Source organism: Gracilinanus agilis, chromosome 2, assembly GCF_016433145.1.
Source record: "Gracilinanus agilis isolate LMUSP501 chromosome 2, AgileGrace, whole genome shotgun sequence".
Lineage (NCBI taxonomy): Eukaryota > Metazoa > Chordata > Mammalia > Didelphimorphia > Didelphidae > Gracilinanus > Gracilinanus agilis.
In genome coordinates, this window is record NC_058131.1 from 470,500,399 (window position 1) to 470,519,573 (window position 19,175).

The 19,175-nt window shown below is 36.4% G+C and overlaps 1 protein-coding gene across 1 annotated transcript in view; it reads right to left on the reverse strand.

The window, feature by feature from the left end:
* PSMA3 (proteasome 20S subunit alpha 3) overlaps positions 1-19,175 on the reverse strand; it is a 47,897-nt gene that overhangs the window by 6,476 nt on the left and 22,246 nt on the right. Inside the window, exons 6-8 of the mRNA XM_044664893.1 lie at positions 15,046-15,118; positions 13,862-13,927; positions 2,361-2,407 (exon numbers count right to left, since the gene is read on the reverse strand). Of these exons, the coding sequence (XP_044520828.1) occupies positions 2,361-2,407; positions 13,862-13,927; positions 15,046-15,118 (186 nt within the window). The remainder of the gene's footprint in view (positions 1-2,360; positions 2,408-13,861; positions 13,928-15,045; positions 15,119-19,175) is intronic.

The window sequence follows — 19,175 nt, forward strand, 5'->3', positions numbered from 1 at the left end:
AAGAAGGTGTATTCCTTTTTGTCCCTATTTATTTTTTTCCACATATCAATTAAATCTAATTTTTCTAGGACTTCATTCATCTCTCTTACCTCTTTCTTATTTATTTTTTGGTTTGATTTATCTAGATCTGAAAGAGGAATATTTAGATCTCCCACTATTATGGTTTTACTATCTATTTCCTTCTTGAGCTCTGCCAGTTTCTCCTTTATGAATTTGGATGCTATACCACTTGGTGCATATATATTGAGCAGTGTTATTTCCTCATTGTTTATACTACCTTTAATCAGGATGTAATGACCTTCCCTGTCTTTTTTAATCATATCTATTTTTACTTTGGCTTTGTCAGAGATCATGATAGCCACTCCTGCCTTCTTTTTCTCATTTGATGCCCAAAAGATTTTGCTCATACCCTTAACCTTGAACTTGTGTTTGTCTACCCGCCTCATATGTAGTCAAAATCAGAAGGGAAACAACAAATTGGGAAAAAATCTTTACAACAAAAAACTCTGACAGGGGTCTAATTACTCAAATATACAAGGAGTTAAAGCAATTGTATAAAAAAATCAAGCCATTCCCCAATTGATAAATGGGCAAGAGACATGAATAGGCAATTTTCAGGTAAAGAAATCAAAAGTATCAAAAAGCACATGAGAAAGTGTTATAAATCTCTAATAATTAGAGAAATGCAAATCAAAACAACTCTGAGGTATCACCTCACACCTAGCAGATTGGCTAAAATGAAAGAAGGGGAGAGTAATGAATGTTGGAGGGGATGTGGCAAAATCGGGACATTGATGCATTGCTGGTGGAGTTGTGAAATAATCTGGCCATTCTGGCTGGCAATTTGGAACTATGCCCAAAGGGCGATAAAAGACTGCCTGCCCTTTGATCCAGCCATACCATTGCTGGGTTTGTACCCCAAACAGATCATAGATAAACAGACTTGTACGAAAATATTTATAGCTGCGCTTTTTGTAGTGGCAAAAAACTGGAAAATGAGGGGATACCCTTCAATTGGGGAATGGCTGAACAAATTGTGGTATATGCGGGTGATGGAATACTATTGTGCTAAAAGGAATAATAAACTGGAGGAATTCCATGCAAATTGGAGAGACCTCCAGGAATTGATGCAGAGTGAAAGGAGCAGAGCCAGAAGAACATTGTACACAGAGACTGATATACTATGGTAAAATCAAATGTAATGGGCTCCTGTATCAGCAGCACTGCAATGACACAGGATAGCTCTGAGGGATTTATGGTAAAGAACGCTACCCACATTCAGAGGAAGGACTGCAGGAGAGGAAACATATAAGATAAACAATTGCTTGAATGCATGGGCTGAGGCGGACATGAATGGGAAATAGACCCTGAACAAGGACACATGTTACAACCAGTGGAAATGTGCGTTGGCCATGGATGGGGGGAGAACGGGGGGTGAAGGGGAAAGTAGGGGCATAAAGTATGTAAACAGATTAAAAACGAATATTAATAAATGTCTAATAAAAAAAAATTCTGAAACACAAGTTCAAATTAGTCACTAGCTCTGTGACTCCCCATTTCCTTCCTTATAAAATGAGGGGACTTGAGTAGATGACCTCTGAAGCACCTTTCAGCTCTAAAAGCATAATACCAAATATCTCTTCTTGGTCTCCCCAATTCTAAACCTCCCTCTAACAAATCTTCCAGATGATCTAATGTGCAGATCATTTAACTTCTCCTCTTGCCTCTAAGGATAAAAGCACAACCTCTTCAGCATAGGTAGTACTAAGGCCTTCTATTATCTGGTTCAAACTTACCTTCTTTAAATAGAGGGCATTTTGTACCTCGCATTTGAGGGAAAAAAAAATACCTTTACCTTTCAGATTACTTATCCTCCTCTCTATCTTACAGTTTTTATTGCTATTTCCCTCTTTAAATTATCTTTTATTTACTTGTCTATTGTATCCCAATGAAGTTTTTATTCTGAAAATCTGTCATGAGTTTAAGACAATTAAAAACAATTAAGACAATTAAATTAATTTCACAGAAGCTTCTCCTTTCTTTATGGCCCAAAGTCCCACATTTCCCAATTCACATGATGGCTGAATGTGAAAAAGGGTTTTTTTTTTCCCTTAAGCCTACATATGTTCTAGGGGAAAAAGAATAAGAAAGCACTAAGACCGGTGATTTGGTAATAAACCACTTGCCTATATAAGTGGCCTTAAATAAGGAAAAAATAGTCAATGTTAACTTTCTAAAAGTTACATATCAAAAATTATCCCCATTTACCTACTCTAGATATTAAAAAGTAATGATTCCAACTATATAAGGAATTCTGAATCCCAGTAAGTTGAGAAATTTAATGGAGAAAAAATACTTACATTTTTGCAACTTCTTTAACAACATCACGACAGGTCATTTCTTTCATCTATGAGAGAATGTATATTAAAAGGCTAATAGCATAATACAATTATATAAGCAATATGTAAAATAAATTGCTTACATTTTTAAGAAATCTTTGAGCTTAGTAAAGGCATTATTTTACTAGCTTTGTAGATTAGTAACTGAAAGCCAAATAAGCTTTCACTGACATTTCCTGACTCTAGCATCAATATTTTTGAGACTGTCTACATTATATTTGAATGCTATTAACATCATTACCTGTAAAAATTTGCTATAAAAACTAGAGTATATCCAAAGGTAAAGTTTATCAATTTCTCATTCTAAATAGTAGATTCCTTTCTTAATTACCTAAAGTTTCTTTATATTAATTTCAATACCATAGTGCCTATGCTCTCTCTTTTATGAAGACAATCTATTTCAGGCAAAGCTAAGATGACAGGGTACAAGTTGGGACCCTGTCAAATCCTCCAAACAACTTTAAAATAATTTCTCAAATCAAATTCTGGCACAGTAGAATAAAGAAAAAGTCAGAGTAAGACTTTTCCTACCTAAGACAATTTAGAAGGTCTACAAGAAAGTTCTTAACCCTGGGACAAGTGCAGGCCAGGAAGATGGCTAGCTGTGCCAGCAGAACCACATTTGGAAGTTCAAACCACAGCCAGTAAAGGAGTTGTACAACAGGTCAGAGATGTAGAGAAACCTTTGTGTGCACTAGGACCTTATTTGTAACTCTACTGCAGCTCTCTATATCTATAGAACCCTAAGAAGTTCTAGGATGGAGAAGAACACTTGTTCAGTCACAAGGGAGCAAGGGCCCCGGTCACAGTTCCAAGACAAAGAGGACTGTTAATACTACAGGAGAGCAGTAGACCCAGTTATCAGTTCCAAGGCAAAAAAGAGCACAAGCCAGGAGAGCAATGACCAAACCTCTCCCAAGATAACACAATCTTAGAAGTTGCTAAAACATGCAAAATCCCACAACTAGATCTGAAAATGGCAGCACAAAAAACCCTTAAGCTTGGCACAGTTCCTCCCCACTCAGGTTAATAGAGCCAAACTTTAACATAAAATTCAAAGTCAAGAAATAGGCTGGGAAAATGGGACAAATAAAAAAAGAATTTGACTATAAAAAGTTGCAGGGGATGGAGGGAGACCAAGACATCAACTTATAACAATGCAAAAACAACTATAAGCAAAGCCTCAAAGAAAACTGCTAAATGGATCCAGGGTCAGGAAGAATTCCTGGAGGGGGCAGCTGGTAGCTCAATGGATTGAGAGCCAGGCCTAGAGATGGGAGGTCCTAGATTCAAATCAGGCCTCAGACACTTCCCAGCTACGTGACCCTGGGCAAGCCACGTGACCCCCATTGCCTACCCCTTACCATTCTTCTGCCTTGGAACCAATATACAGTATTGATTCCAAGACAGAAAGTAAGGATTAAAAAAAAAAAAAAAAAAAAAAAAGAATTCCTGGAAATTTTTAAAAAGATATAACAATGGGAGAGAACAATCTAAAGAAATAAGAATGATGCAAAAAACAATTAAAAGAGGTACAAAAGGGGGCAGCTGGGTAGCTCAGTGGATTGAGAGCCGGGCCTAGAGACAGGAGGTCCTAGGTTCAAATCCGGCCTCAGACACTTCCCAGCTGTGTGACCCTGGGCAAGTCACTTGACCCCCATTGCCTACCCTTACCAATCTTCCACCTATAAGTCAATACACAGAAAGTTAAGGGTTTAAAAAAAAAAAGTAAAAAAAAAAAAAAAAAAAAAAAGAAAAGAGGTACAAAAAACACTGAAGAAAATAATATCTTAAAAAACTGAATTGGCCTAAGGATAAAAGAGGCATAAAGATTCTTTGAAGAAAAGAACTTCTTTTGGCCAAATGAAAAAGGAAGCATAAAAATTCACTGAAGGAAAAAAAATCTTTAAAAAACAGAATTGTCCAAAAGGAAATAAGTACAAAACTTCAGTGAAGAAAATAACTCCTTAAAAATTAGAATTGGCCAAGTGAAAACTTATTACTCCGTGAGATATCAAGAAACACAGTTAAGGGGGCAGCTGGGTAGCTCAGTGGATTGAGAGTGGGGCCCTGAGATGGGAGGTCCTGAGTTCAAATCTGGCCTCAGACCCTTCCCAGCTATGTGACCCTGGACAAGTCACTTGACCCCCCACTGCCTACCCTTACCACTCTTCTGTCTTGGGGCCAATACACAGTATTGACTCCAAGATGGAAGGGGAGGGAAGGAAGGGAAGAAAGGAAGGAAGGAAAGAAGGAAGGAAGGAAGGAAGACAGTTAGAAGAATTTTTTAAAGAGAGAACAAAATGGGAAATATATCAGTGGGAAAATGATTGACCTGGAAAATATACAGAAAATACCTTAAGAATTATTAGTCTAGCTGAAAGCCATGATCAAAAGAGAAAAACCTAGAATTATCCAGAAAAACTGCCCAGATATCTTAGATCCAGAGGGTAAAATAAAAATTGACAGAATCTCCTAATCACTTTCTGAAAGAGATTCCAAAATGAAAACTTCCAGGAGTATTATAGCTAAATTCCAGAGCTTCCAGGTGAAGAAATATTTCAAGTAAACAGAAAGAAACAATCAAAATATTACAAAAACATGATCAAGATAACGGAAAATTTGGTAGCTTCCATGTGAAAAGAGTAAAGGACTTGGGATATGATATTCCAGAAAGCAAAGGAACTAGTAGTACAACCAAGAATCATCCATCTGGCAAAAACTATTAAGAGTGGGGGAGGGGAAATTGACATTTAATGAAACGGAGAACTTCCAAGCTTTCCTGATGAAGACCAGAGCTGAACAGAAAATTTGACATTCAAAAAGAAAACTTGAGAAGTATGAAAGGTAAACATGGAAGAGTACCATATAAACTGTTTATATTCCTATAAGAGATGAAGGCAGTTATGAAGGAATTTATATAGGAAGAGGGCACAGGTGTAAATCCATTATGTTGGAAAGATCTTCAAAAAAAATGTAAAGTTGAGAAAATGGGATTCCCTGGGAGAAGGGAGAAATAGAATGAGAAAAACTTTCTCAAATAAATGAGTGCAAAATAAAATGGAGAAGGGTGGTGGTCAATGCTTGAAACTCACTCATCAGAACTGGTTCAAAGAGTAAAAACATTCAATTATACATAGAAATCTATCTTAAACCTATAGGGAAATATAAAAGGGAGGGGAATAAAAAAAGGGAAAACAGATTAAGGATGGCAATGATCAGAAGCAAAGCTGACTTTTGAGGAGAGAAAGGATAAAAAGAGAGAGAAGGATAAACAGAAGAAAATAGGGTGGCTCAGTGGACAAAGTTCCAGGCCTAGTGTTGGGAGGACCTGGGTTAAATCTGACCTGGATGTGTGACACTAGGCAAGTCACTTAACTCCAAATTGTCTATCCCTTACCACTTTTCTGTGACAAGGAAAGGTGATGGGAGGGGACTGAGTCAAATTTAAATAAGTGATTTCCCTACTGAAAAATGGTAGGAGCAGCCAGTTTTCAGAAAAAAAGTCAAAGCTATCTATAGCCTTATGAAAAATGTTCCAAATTACTACTGATTAAAGACAAATTAAAACAGTTCTGAGATACCACCTTGCACTTATCAAAAATGATAAATGCTGGAGGGGGGTTGAGGGAAAATAAGTACATTAATGAATCGTTGGTAGAGTGGTAAATTAGTTCAATCATTCTGGAGAACAATTTGGAACTTTGAGCAAAGAGCTATAAAACTATACTTTTCCCTCTGACTCAACAACATTATTACTAGGTCTGTACCCAAAAAGATCTATATGTAAAAATATTTTATAAGAGCCCTTTTTGTGGTGGCAAAGAATTTGAAACTGATGGGATGTTCATCAACTGGGGAATGGCTGAACAAGTTGTGGCATATAATTGTGATAGTGTTACTGTGATATAAGAAATGATGAGGGAGGTGGTTTGGTAAGACCTATATGAACTGAAGCGAAATGAAGTGAGAAGAACTGGGAATCGTGATGTACAGTAAGGGATTCACTGTGAAAGACTTAGCTACTCTGATTAAGGTGATGATCCAAGACAATTCCAAAAGACTCGGAAAAAATGCTATCTTCCCCCAGAAAAGGAACAGATAAACTGAATACAAAATGAAACACAATTTTCTCACTTTTTTGTGATATAGCTAATATAGAAATTTGTTATGTCTGATTTCACAAGTATAATTGATATCATGTTGTTTGTCTTCTCAATGAGTGGAGGAAAAGTGGGAGAAGAGAATCTAGAACTCCCATATAGAACTATATAAAGCTACATATAGACTATATAAAACTGTATGAACTGTATATTATATAGAACTATATAAAAAAGTGTTAAAAATAATTTTTAAAAAGGATAATCTAGTTGAAATGGCAGTGGTTGATAATTCTTTACAAATGTTAAATGCAAATTACCCAGGTATCTGTAGTTTTACAAATAAATGTCTTTTTTGAAGTAGTTAGAAAAAAGGAATAGAAAAGAATAGCTGTAAACCAAATTTGTTGAACTGAGAAAAGTGGGATTCCCAGAGGCTACAAATGCTAAACTAAAGGGAAGTTGTTCAGCATAATTCTGCAGTAAACACATTAAGAATGTTAACAAAATGACAAAAGAATCTGTTCTCCAAAACTTCAGCTGGGCATGTAAACATCATGTAGCTCTTTTGTCCTTTGTAGCTAAATTCCTAGAAAAGGCTATCTACAATAGTTGCCTCCATTTTCCTCTAACTCTTAATCCCTACAATGTGGCTTCTGACCTCATTATTCCACTCAAAACTGTTCTCTCTAAAAGTTACTAATGATCTTTTACTTACCAAATCAAATCTAATAGCCTCTTCTCAATCATCAATCATCATTCTCCTTGAACTCTCCTTCAGCCTTTCATACTATTGATCACTCTCTCCTCTTTTATATTCTCTTCTCTCTAGGTCTCCTGAACACCACTCTCCAGATTTTCTATCTGACTGATCCTTCTTGGTTTCCTTTGCTGGATCTTCATCCAGATCATGCCCTCTTAACTATAGGTGTCCCTCAAGGTTCTGACGTGGGCCTTATTCTTTTCTCCTTCTGTATACTTCGCTTGAAAATCTTATCAGCTCCCATGGATTTAATTATCATTTTGATGTTAATGATTCTCAAATATACCTATCCTGCACCTCAAACTGCCTTTCTGATATCTTACACTGGATGTCCAGTAAACAACAAAAACTCAATATATACAAAACAGAACTCCTTTTCAACTTAAATGTTCTCCTTCCTCCTACCTTCCCTATTATTAGAGGGCAATACCATTCTTTCAGTCCCTCAGGCTCACAACCTAGGAATCATTGTGGATTCTTTGCTTTCTCAGCCCTATATCAAAATTTGTTGGCAAGGCCTGCTGACTTCACCTTTGCAACATCTCTCAAATAATCCCCCTTCTCTGACACTGCCACCACTCTAGTGCAAGCCCTCAATACCACATGCCTAGATTATTGCAATAGCCCACTGGTAGGTTTATCTGCCTCAAGTCTTTGCCTACACCAATACATTCTACAGCCATTAAAGTGATTTTCCTAAAGTGCATGTCTGATCATGTCATCCTAAATAAACTCCAGTGGCTTATTGTTGTCACCAGGAATAAATGCAAAATCATGTTTGGCATTCAAGAGCCTTTCATAATCTAGCCGCTTCCTACTTTTTCTGTCTTCCTACTCCTTACTCCCAACACATACTCTTCAATCCAGTGACACTGGCCTCCTAGCTATTCCATGAACAAGGTACTCTATGTCTTAGCTCCATGCATTTTCTCTGTCTTGTCTCCTGTGTGCCTGAAATACCCTCCTTCCTTTGCTCTATGCCATCCATGGTTTCATTTAAATACCAACTAAAAACCCTCTTTCTACAAGAAGTTCGTCTTAATTTCAGTGCCTTTCCTCTCTTAAATATTTCCTATTTACTCTATTTACCTAGCTTTCTTTATATATATTTGTTTGCATGTTGTCTCTCCAATTAGATTATAAGCTCCTTGAGGTGATGAACTGTCTTCCACATTTTTCTGTATCCCCTGTAGCATAGTGCCTGGCACATAATAGGCATTTAATATATAAATGTTTAATAACTGATTGATTGGTAGCCAGATTTAAAAGAACCAATCCCTTCTGTTGTCCTTATTTGCCAAAAATAGACCAGAGGCAGGCAGTAGCAATTTGAACCTTTAGACCAGGGGTCGGCAACGTATGGCTCTCAAGCCATATCTGGCTCTTTTGAAGGCCAGATATGGCTCTTTCTGCAGGAGCCATAAAGTCAATTTTTTTTTCAGGCTCTGTTATAGGAGCTCGCACTGTTACAGGAGTGCGCACTGTGAGCACTATACGGCTCTCACGAAATTACATTTTAAAAAATGTGGCGTTTATGGCTCTCAAGGCCAAAAAGGTTGCTGACCCCTGCTTTAGACCTCAAGTAAATTATACTAGACTAATATTATACTCTATTCTAGAAGTTTTAGGATTGTATCATAAGGTGACAGAAATCCTAGAAAGCACTAATTTCACGTGGCTCACTGCCATAGTCATTTGAGTGAACAGAGCTGTACCCTGAAAGACTACAAGTATAGAAGAGGAAGGGACCATAAAGGGCATCTGGTCCAACCCCCTCTCAACTTTTATAGAAGAGGAAGCTGAAGAACAGCAGTGTTAAGTAATTTGTCCAGGATAACACAACAGCAGCCAAAATAGAAAAAGGCCTCACACAAGTATGTTCTTTTCATAAACCTAAGATGCCATGTTTCCCAATGGCCTGAGATAGGGGATTCACAGCCCCTCCATTCTATCCCACAAATGGGACCTGTGAGTGAAAATGGCTATTAGAATGCTAATGGTTGTAGCTATATGATAGGTAACGGTAATCATGTCAAGTGAAGATAATACACAAACTATGGCCAGGACTTCTCTGTTGTGATTGTGGCTGCCAAGGTTATTAAAGTCTGAATAGCAACTGCATATAACTTATGTAACTCAAGGTAGTTCATCTGCATGGTACCTTAATCCTGGACTTTCTTGGATTTATTACTGGAAAATCACATAATCCAATGTTACCCTTCATTTTAAAAGCTAGAAAATGCAGGTCCAGATAGGCAATGTGCCTTCTTCACAGTTGTGCAAGTATACATGAGAACCTCGTGGAGTATGACTCCAAGTTGGATGTGAAATATGGTGTTGACAAACCAGATCATAATTTTTACTGTATTTCTACCACTGCATTATTTTAACCCCGCTGTTTTATTTACTGACTATTGCTTTAAGTATCTGAATAGAGTATCATTACAATATTCTAATTACATGGATTCTATCAATAATAAAAATTAGCATTTATATAGCACTTTAAAGGTTTACAAAGTGCTTTACAAGTACAGTAAGGGTTCCTGTGTTTCCCATGGATACATTTCAAGACCTACCACAGATGACTGAAACCATGAATACATAAAAATACTTGTTGAACCCCCAATATATGTATGTGCACTCTCTCCCTAAACCTGCCACTCAGCTTGGTGACTCAAGGTCTCTTCACACTGATTGCAGATAACTGAAACCTTGGGTGAGGAGGGCCTTATCTCATTTTATCTTTACAACCATCCAGGAGATAGGTTCTACTATTCTCCTCATTTTGAAAATAAGGAAACTGAAGCAGTTAAGTGACTTGCCCAAGATCACAAAGCTGGTAAATGTCTGAGGCTAGATCTGTACTCAAGTCTTTAACTTCAGGTGCACGTTCTATCTGCTGAGACACTGAGAGGATAGAGGAGCAATGTTGGAGCAATAATTGTAGTAGAGGGAAAAACATGCCTGAATATAATAGAAAGAATCTTGGAACCAGAAGATTTGGGTGAGAATATTGGCTTTGCTATTTTTATAGTATGACCTCTAGAATCGATTGACCTCTCAACTTCAGTTTCCTCATCTCTAAAGGAAACAAACAAAAACAAAAGAGAAGTAGTTGAAAAGGGAAGTCTCTACATATATGAATATAGTTTTGCTTTTCCCTGCGCTGTCCTCTACCTTGTTACATGAAAGTAAATTACGAAAGAAAAAAATGAAGATAAGGCACTTTTTAAAATTTTTTTTAAAACCTTTACCTTCCGTCTTGGAGTCAATACTGTGTATTGGCCCCAAGGCAGAAGAGTGGTAAGGGTAGGCAATGGAGGTCAAGTGACTTGCCCAGGGTCACACAGCTGGTAAGTGTCTGAGGCCAGATTTGAACCTAGGACCTCCCATCTCTAGGCCTGGCTCTCAATCCACTGAGCTACCCAGCTGCCCCCAAGGCACTTTTTAAAAACCAAACCTCCATAATTTGTTCAGGTTCTAGTTCTCGCTGAATTAAAAGTCCTTTTTTTATCCCCTAAAAAGCAAGCATACCTTACAACTTCATTAGTTACAAAACCAAAAACCATACCTTGGCTTTAGGACAAAAAAAAAAAAAACCTGAAGTACTTAAAAAATGTTTAAAATGCTTGAAAACAGATAAGAGTGTCCTTAAAGTCTTCTTATAATATCGTGTCAGATGCTTTCGGGTTGTATATGACAAATGAGAACTGATAATACTGACAGGTGAATAATACAAATATATGAGGATTACTACACAATAACAATTCAAGGAAAGTTAAAAAACACTTTACAATATAGTCATTGTAAGGATAAATTTAATTCAGAAAAGATTTTTACTTGCATCTAGGAAAACCATCATAGGTGTCAATGGTAAAACCTTCCTAAAGATGCTCACATAGGCTCCTTGACTCCTGCTGCTCTAAGAATTTCTAGAACTATATCCTCTAAGTAGGAAGCATCAAGTTCAATTACTTATGAAGTCTGCTAGAAAAACCCTGGTTACAAAGTCACTAGGAAGATTTAATAAACTATGAATCAGACTGTCCAGAATGGCTTAATCACTAACAAACCAGACCAAACTCTTTCCCTAACTGGGGAATAATAACTGAATTTTTATTGTCCTTCCATAACCTATTTATTTAGGATGGTCCCCTTATACTACACACAAAAGGACATAAGAGATAAGACATTAAGAATATTTCTTTAAAAAACCCAACACCACAAGAACCAACTCAAGGTTCCTATAAAATTTCTTTATTATTGTTTATCTAATTATTGAAGGAATGTTATATTAAACAGTGAGGATCAATCTATACTAGTAGTAGGAGTTGGGGAAAAGATAAAGGACAAATGGCCTGGGCAAAAAGGTCAGAGTTTTAGTTTAAAAACAGCCTTGGACATTGGTAATAAGAACCTAATAGGGTTATTGGCCCCCAATATGTAAATTTGATAAGAACAGAATAACAGAAAAGCAGCTTGGAGTCTGCCAATGATATATGAGTAAACAGGACTAAGTACTATTTAATCTGTACTTCAAAGCATGGGTAAGTTTAAGATGTGCAAATAACATTCTAAGTATGAGAAAAAGCATGTCTGAGGAGATAACTCCTATTGGTTGGTAGAGAGATTAAACAGGAAGGAAGTATGGTGCTTCCTGTCTAAACAGTAATGGAGTTACTGTCTCTCTCTTAGAATCTTGAACAGCAGTCACTATTTAGATCTAAAATGAAGGTAGTGACACACTAGTTCTTAAATTAACTAAGGATTTATTAAGTTGATTTGGGAAAAGGAATTGGAGAATGGGTTAGGAAAACTATGAAACTAGTCTATTACTGTATTCTAGATCTAAATTCAGGATTTTGATGAACTCCTTGCTATGATCTTCAGCTGTCCCAAGGGACCAGCCCTGGGACAGAAATAAAATGATCTCTTGATGGTAAATATAAAGCAATCTCTTGATAGGGAATAACTGATATCTCAGAATGATGTTCCTATTTGATCAGCAAAGATCTTTAAACCTGCCTGGCTTAGGAAAACTAATATCCCACATTCCACCACCCTCAACCATCCCCAAGGGGTAGAAGTGAAGGTGAGAAGTGAAGTAGGGAAAGGATCCATTCCTGGGTCTCCAGGCCTTTATATACCCTGGGTCCAACTGCCAATTGGTACTTGCCCTATAGCTCATGCCATGGTCAACATTCCAACCAGAGCAACTGACGGGTTGCCCCAAGAAAATATGGCAATATTATTTCTACATTACAGCTCCTGTGCCTGAGGGCCTTCGCCACCAACTTCAACTCCTCCTTGCAGGCTTGGGGGTTCTGCCACCCACCCCTAAAGCTAGAAATATTTCTCCTTCCCCCCACCCCACCAAGGAAAAGAAAAACCACTTTTCTTTGGTGTTTTAAACCATTTCCATTCTGATTTAATCCTTTAGAGAAGCACTGAACTATCTATCAACAATCCTTAGCGTTTTGTGATTTATAAGAACACTTTGCATTCTCTTTTAAACTTCACAAAAACCTGATAAGGAAACACAAACTCCTATCACTCTCCAGGTTAGGTGACTTCTTTTGTGCCTAGGATAAAATACCAACTCCTAAACTTAGCGATCTTTCTACACTAAATGTTTTCTTTCCTTTTCCATGAAGTCTACATTTCAGTGAAAGTACCAAAATTGGCCTTCTATCTCCTACCTCTTCCTTCACTTCCAAATCTTGGCTTGTTTCCACATATACCTCAACTAAAGTGCTATCTTTTTTCAAATTTAAGTATTACCTGTCTCCTCTTCAAATCGACACATCAACACATTTACATGTATTCCTGCACTGGATCAAAATGTCCAAGTAAACATATCAATACTAAGTACCACTTGAAACATTTTACAATAATTTTTTTCTAAATGATAACAAGTATACTTGTTACAATGAAAGATATTAATGAATTTAATCAGTACATTATATGCTGCAAAAAAAATTAAATACAAAACATTTGTTTGAAGATAATAGAAAAAAATTTATACTCTTATTTTTATTTTATTTTATAAGACTAAGTGTCTCCCTATCTCTTCCAGGCTGCAAATTACAAACTCTCTGAAGGCTTAGTCCAACTCTGACCAACAAAGAAGCTTTGACCTGGTCAGTCTGCCCTTCCTCAGGCAACCTAGTGGCCTGCCCAGCTTCTAGGGATGCAACATAATCATGCCAAACTTAATGCTTACACTAAGATGGCCTGAGTTGACTAACTCAGAACACCCCTAAGTTCAAGGATTCATCAGCCTCTACTTCTTTGAGGCAGTACTGAGAATAGGGATTATAAGGATATGACCCAATGCCAAACTATACTATATTTTAAAACAACGTTTTTCTCTGTACTGAATAAAAAGTAAGAATCTATTTTGACTACACATTCACTTTCATTTTTGTATGGCTGCCATTAGAGTATCTGATCAATGGTGGGTAACATTTTAAATATATTGGGCAATCTTGGTAACAGAATAACTCAAGAGTAGAATTTCCCCCCCCCACTACATATTTTTGACATAACCATTGTTAAAACTTTTTGGCAAATTGAATATTTATATCATTGAGTCTTACCTGGAGTTTCTCTATCTCTGTTTTTGCAGCTTGCCTGGCTTTCCCAATGGCACATCCCCAATAGCCCTACAAACACAGGTACAATATTAAGATTTTCATTTGCCACGTTAAAATAACAAGAATAGCAATATAAATTATTTCTAAGGAAAGAAAAGAAAAAAGGTAAAGTATAGAAAATGCTTTTGAAATTCTATCTTGTTTTACTTACACGTCATATACACAATTTGGAAATTTTTTGCTATACAAAGATATGGAGATAAGAGATCTGACTAGCATGTTTAAGTTGGCCATCTGTAGTTCCTTTAAAATTCATCTATGAAAAATTAAAACATTTACTTTTCCAAACAAATTAAGTCAAATTTCATATCCTGCAGGTGTTAATACGCTTAACAGGGCAAATAGGTTTAAATCTAGCCTCAAACACTTCCTAGATATGTGACTTAACTCCAATTGTCTAGCCCTTATCACTCTTCTACCTTGGAAATGAAAATTAGTATCACTTCTAAGACTGAAGGTAAGGATTTTTTTGTTCAACAGCATATTGTTTGACAAGACTAACAAATAATTCTTTGATTTTGAAATCACAAAATTAAGCTCTTTTTAAAAAATATTCTTTACAATGACAAACATATTTTAGGGAACACATGCTGTACTCCACCCCCTCTTACCCTATACAGGGGAGGGAGAAAGTGTTCCCATTTGAGCTACTGGGCAGAGGGATGGATGATGTGAAAAAATGTGGTCAGGCACTATGGAGAAGGAATGGGGAGCAGCCCAGCCCAAGTCCTCTGCCTTTCTAGTAATGAACAGAACAGGGGGCCATGTGGAACAGCATGTATGTCCACAGAAAACACTCTGCAAGCCATCTTTGGCACACATGCCATAGGTTGACCATCACTACTATAAAGGGTTAACTATTAATATTTTTTAAACTTTTTAATAGTGTTTTTTTCAATAAAAATTCTACACAATAAAGGCCAGATTTAAAAATAAAATAAAATTCAAGGTCCTTTGGAATCACAGAGAACAGAAGAGTACAAGAAAAAGAATAGCTTTAGATTGGCTAAAATTTGGGGAACTGGGGAATTTGGGGAGGAGCTACATTTGGAAATTTAAGATGATACCAAAAAAAAAAAAAAACAACAACAAAAAAAAACAAGCAAAAAACCTTTAAAAATACTCACATATGAAACACCTGATGGGTCAATCATATAGAGTTGTGCTCCATCATTCACACCATAAGACCCTAACATGAAACTGTATAAGAGTAACAATTACCATAAATATGACCACTTACAAAATTATGATGAATATAAGTAAAGACATTCTGATCTAGGTTTCAGTTTCTAAGATTTCTGGAAAAGATGCTAATAGTATATCACTGATAAAAAATAAAAGGCAAACCTTTCCCTAATACTACCACCCATTCTTAATACTTAATCCTTTATAACTTGGCTTTCATCCATCCACATTACTGAAAATATTCTCTAGGATTGCAAATGGTCTAGTCACTAAAACTGGTGGCTTTCCCCCTACTGCTATTTTCTTAGACCTCTCATTTAACAATTTTTCCTACTCACAAATTCACAGAATACTCAAAACTCTTCACAAACTAGCTTTCTAGTCTCATCTCAACTATCTCTACCCACTCTTAATAAACTCCATGGAATCTGGTTCCATTCTCCTTTCTACTGAAACTGTTCTGTGGTTACTTTCCAGTTTGTTCTGTTCTTTATGCCTAGATAATCTGTTATTCCTCTCTCACTCTTTAAACCAGCACTTTGCTTTTTACATGTCCCTACTGCATTTATCTGACTCATTTCCCCCATCAGACTGAAAACTCATGTAGTTTTTAAAAATCTCTCCCAATTCTAAAATAAGCCTCCTAACATAGTCTTCCAATCTTAGGGATATATTCCAACATTTTTTTCTAAATATTCTTTTCTAGGAACAGCTAGGTGGCTCAGTGGATTGAGAGTTGGGTCCTGAGATGGGAGATCCTGGGTTCAAATCTGACCTCAGACACTTCCTAGTTGTGTGATCCTGGGCAAGTCACTTAACCCCCACTGCCTAGCCCTTACCACTCTTCTGCCTTAGAACCAATAACAAGTATTGATTCTAAGACAGAAGGTAAGGGCTTAAAAAATAAATTAATAAATAATTTTTCTTTTCTAGCACTTGATCTTCACTTCTAACTGGAAACTGGCTCACCTAAGCATATAAAAGGCAAGAACTCAGAACATTAATGCACTTGATTGGTCAAGTTATGAACTGATTCAATTACTATGGAAAGTAATTTGGAACTATGCCCAAAGGGCATACCCTTTGACCCAAGATTGTCACTATTAGGTCTGTATCCAAGAGATTTAAAAAAAAAAGGAAAGGGGCTTATCTATACAAAAATATTTTTAAAAGCTCCTTTGTGGTGGCAAAGAACTGAAAATTGAAGTGATGCCTATCAACTGGGGAATGGCTAAACAAGACGTGGCATATATCAAGTCATTCCCCAATTGTTAAATGGCCAAAGGAGGAAATTTAAAAATATCTGTAGTCATATGAAAAAAATGTTCCAAATCACTATTAATTTGAGAAATGCAAACTAAAACTTCTTTGAGATACCACCTCATACTTATCAGGTTGACGAATGACTAAAAAGGAAAATGATAAATCTTGGAAGGGTCATAAGAGAGAAAACTGGGACACTTACTTATACACTACTGGTGGTGGAGTGAATAAATACAACCATACTGAATACCAATTTGGAACCAAGCCCAAAGGGCTCTAAAACTGCATACCCTTTGACTCGGCAATACCACTACTAGATCTGTACCCCAAAAAGATCAAAGAAATAAGAAAAGAACCTATTTGTACAAAAACATTTATATAAGTTCTTTTTGTGGTGGTAAAAAAGTAGAAACTGAGGGAATGTCCATCGGTTGAGAATAGCTGAATAAATTGTGATATATGATTATAAGAAATAGCAAGCATGAAGGTTTCAGAAAAATCTGGGAAGACTTATATGAACTGATGCCAAATGATGTGAGTTGTGTATGATGATCAACTGTGAATGACTTGGCTATCCTCAGCAATGCAATGATCTAAGACAATTTCAAAAGACTTATGATTTTTAAAAAGCTATCCCCACCTCCAGAAAATGAACTAACAAACTGAATGCAGATCAAAACACACACTTTTTTTAGCTTTCTTTTTCATTTTGGGGGGTGGAGTATTTTCTTTCACAAGATGACTAGTATGGGAGGTATATTACATGACTGCACAGATCCAAATATACCCCAAAGAGAAGAAAGAAGAGAGAATTAAGAACTCTGAATTTTGAAGAATGAATGAAAAACAATAAGAATTTTTTTAAAAGATTAAGGCAAGGAATAAGTTGTCTAATAATTCTCTAAGAGTAATGCACTAAGTCCTAATGAGCATAGTGGCTTACTTTTCATGAGAAAAAATAGTTAAAACTGTAAAACAGTAATCCATTATTCTGGCAAACTTAAAACTATAAACTACTGTTAGTGTAAACCCCCTATGATGAGTGACAAATGAACCTAGTGACACCGACTTAAATATATAGTGGAAGGCAATGAAATTTCAGAAGCATGGCAGTCTTCATTTAAGATACTAAAACTATTCCTTAAAATATCCAAAGAATTATGGATTGGGAAGTCTCAAAGTTTTTTTAGACTAGGTAAACTAAGATGAATATATTCATCTTTGACTTGAGAAGGTAGAGGTAGTGACACAGTTTTGCTTTGTTTTATTTATTTAAAAAGCATACCTACAAATAAATTTTGAAGGTACTTCCCCAAAGTGCTATGAGTTTAAATACTAGCTCAAATCCTGACCTTAACACAAATATTAGAGAGGTTGCAATCTGCATTAGTAAAGGAAGGATACATGAGATCACAGATCTTTCACATATCCTTGGCCTGAGAAGAGAATGAAATCTAGAGGGGCCAAAAAACTTTGGAAAAAACTAGAAAACAAAGCTATGAAAAATTTGGACATTATATAGTATGGTTTAAGAAGTATTCAGATTCTCAAAGGAATTCTCAAATATCTTTAACGCACTTAAGAAATTCAATTTTAAGTTTTCAGTTGAAAAATATACCAATAAACTCTAGATAGAATTAACAATGCCATTAAATATCTTAGCTGCCAACCAAGGTGAATTTCCTTTTCTAGCCTACTCTGTATCTTAAAACCATTCATCTTCTTCCCATTTTTTCCTTTGTTTCAATCTAGCCAACTCCTCCATTTGGGTTTTTGATCCCATTCCTCTCTCACTGTCAATCTGTCTTTAATCACCATTGGCTTCTTCCCTGAGATCTCTGACCAAAGCAAAGCCTCTGCAATATTTAAAAACAACAACAAAAGCTTTAGTTTTAGGGGATAGCAGAACCAAGTGATCGCATAACTTTTTTTTTTCTCCCAGTCAAAATGCAAGGAAGGGGTCATCTATACTTGTTGCCTCTCAAATCCTCCCTACTTCAGTCCATTCTCCATACAACTATTAAAGTAATCTTCTTAAAGTTCACTTCTGAGTATGTCACACTCACCCCCCCTCCATTGCTCCCCACCTCAATAAACATCAATGACTCCCTATTACGGACTTTGCAATACAATGACACTCACTTCCTTCTTAATCTTTGAACTCCTGATTCTGGGAATTTTTCACCTACTGTTCCTTATGATGTTCCTTATCTCTGCTTCCTTCCTCTACAGGAAAACCTTCCTGATCCCTCTCAATTCTAGTGCTTTCCCTCTAATATTGATTTCCTATTTATCCTATGTATATACCTTGTTTATTCATAGTTGTTTATATTATGTCTCCCCCATTAGATTTTGAGCTTGAGGACAAAGACTGTCTTTGTTTTCTGTTGTATCCCTAGCACTCAGTATAGTATCTGGCACTGAGCAGATATTTAATAAATATTTGTGACTGACAACGCTTTATCTTTGACTTCCAACTCTATCACTTGGCTGAAACTTCTAAATCCCAATGACTCTTTGTCAATTCCCATTCTACTTGACTTTTTTGTAGCCTCCAGCACCATCAACCACCATATCCTACTGGTTCCATTCCCTTGGCTTCCATAACAGTATTCTTTCCTCAACTCTTTTCCTACCTATCTATTCCTTTTTGATCTTTTTTGAGAGATCATTATGCTTCTCCTACCACTAAGTACCACATAAGTAAATATGTCTCCCTCCCAATGCTCTATCTTGGGTTTTCTCTTTGGCTACATGGTCTTCCTTGGTGATTACATCTATTACCATGGGTTCCATTATCTCTCCACAA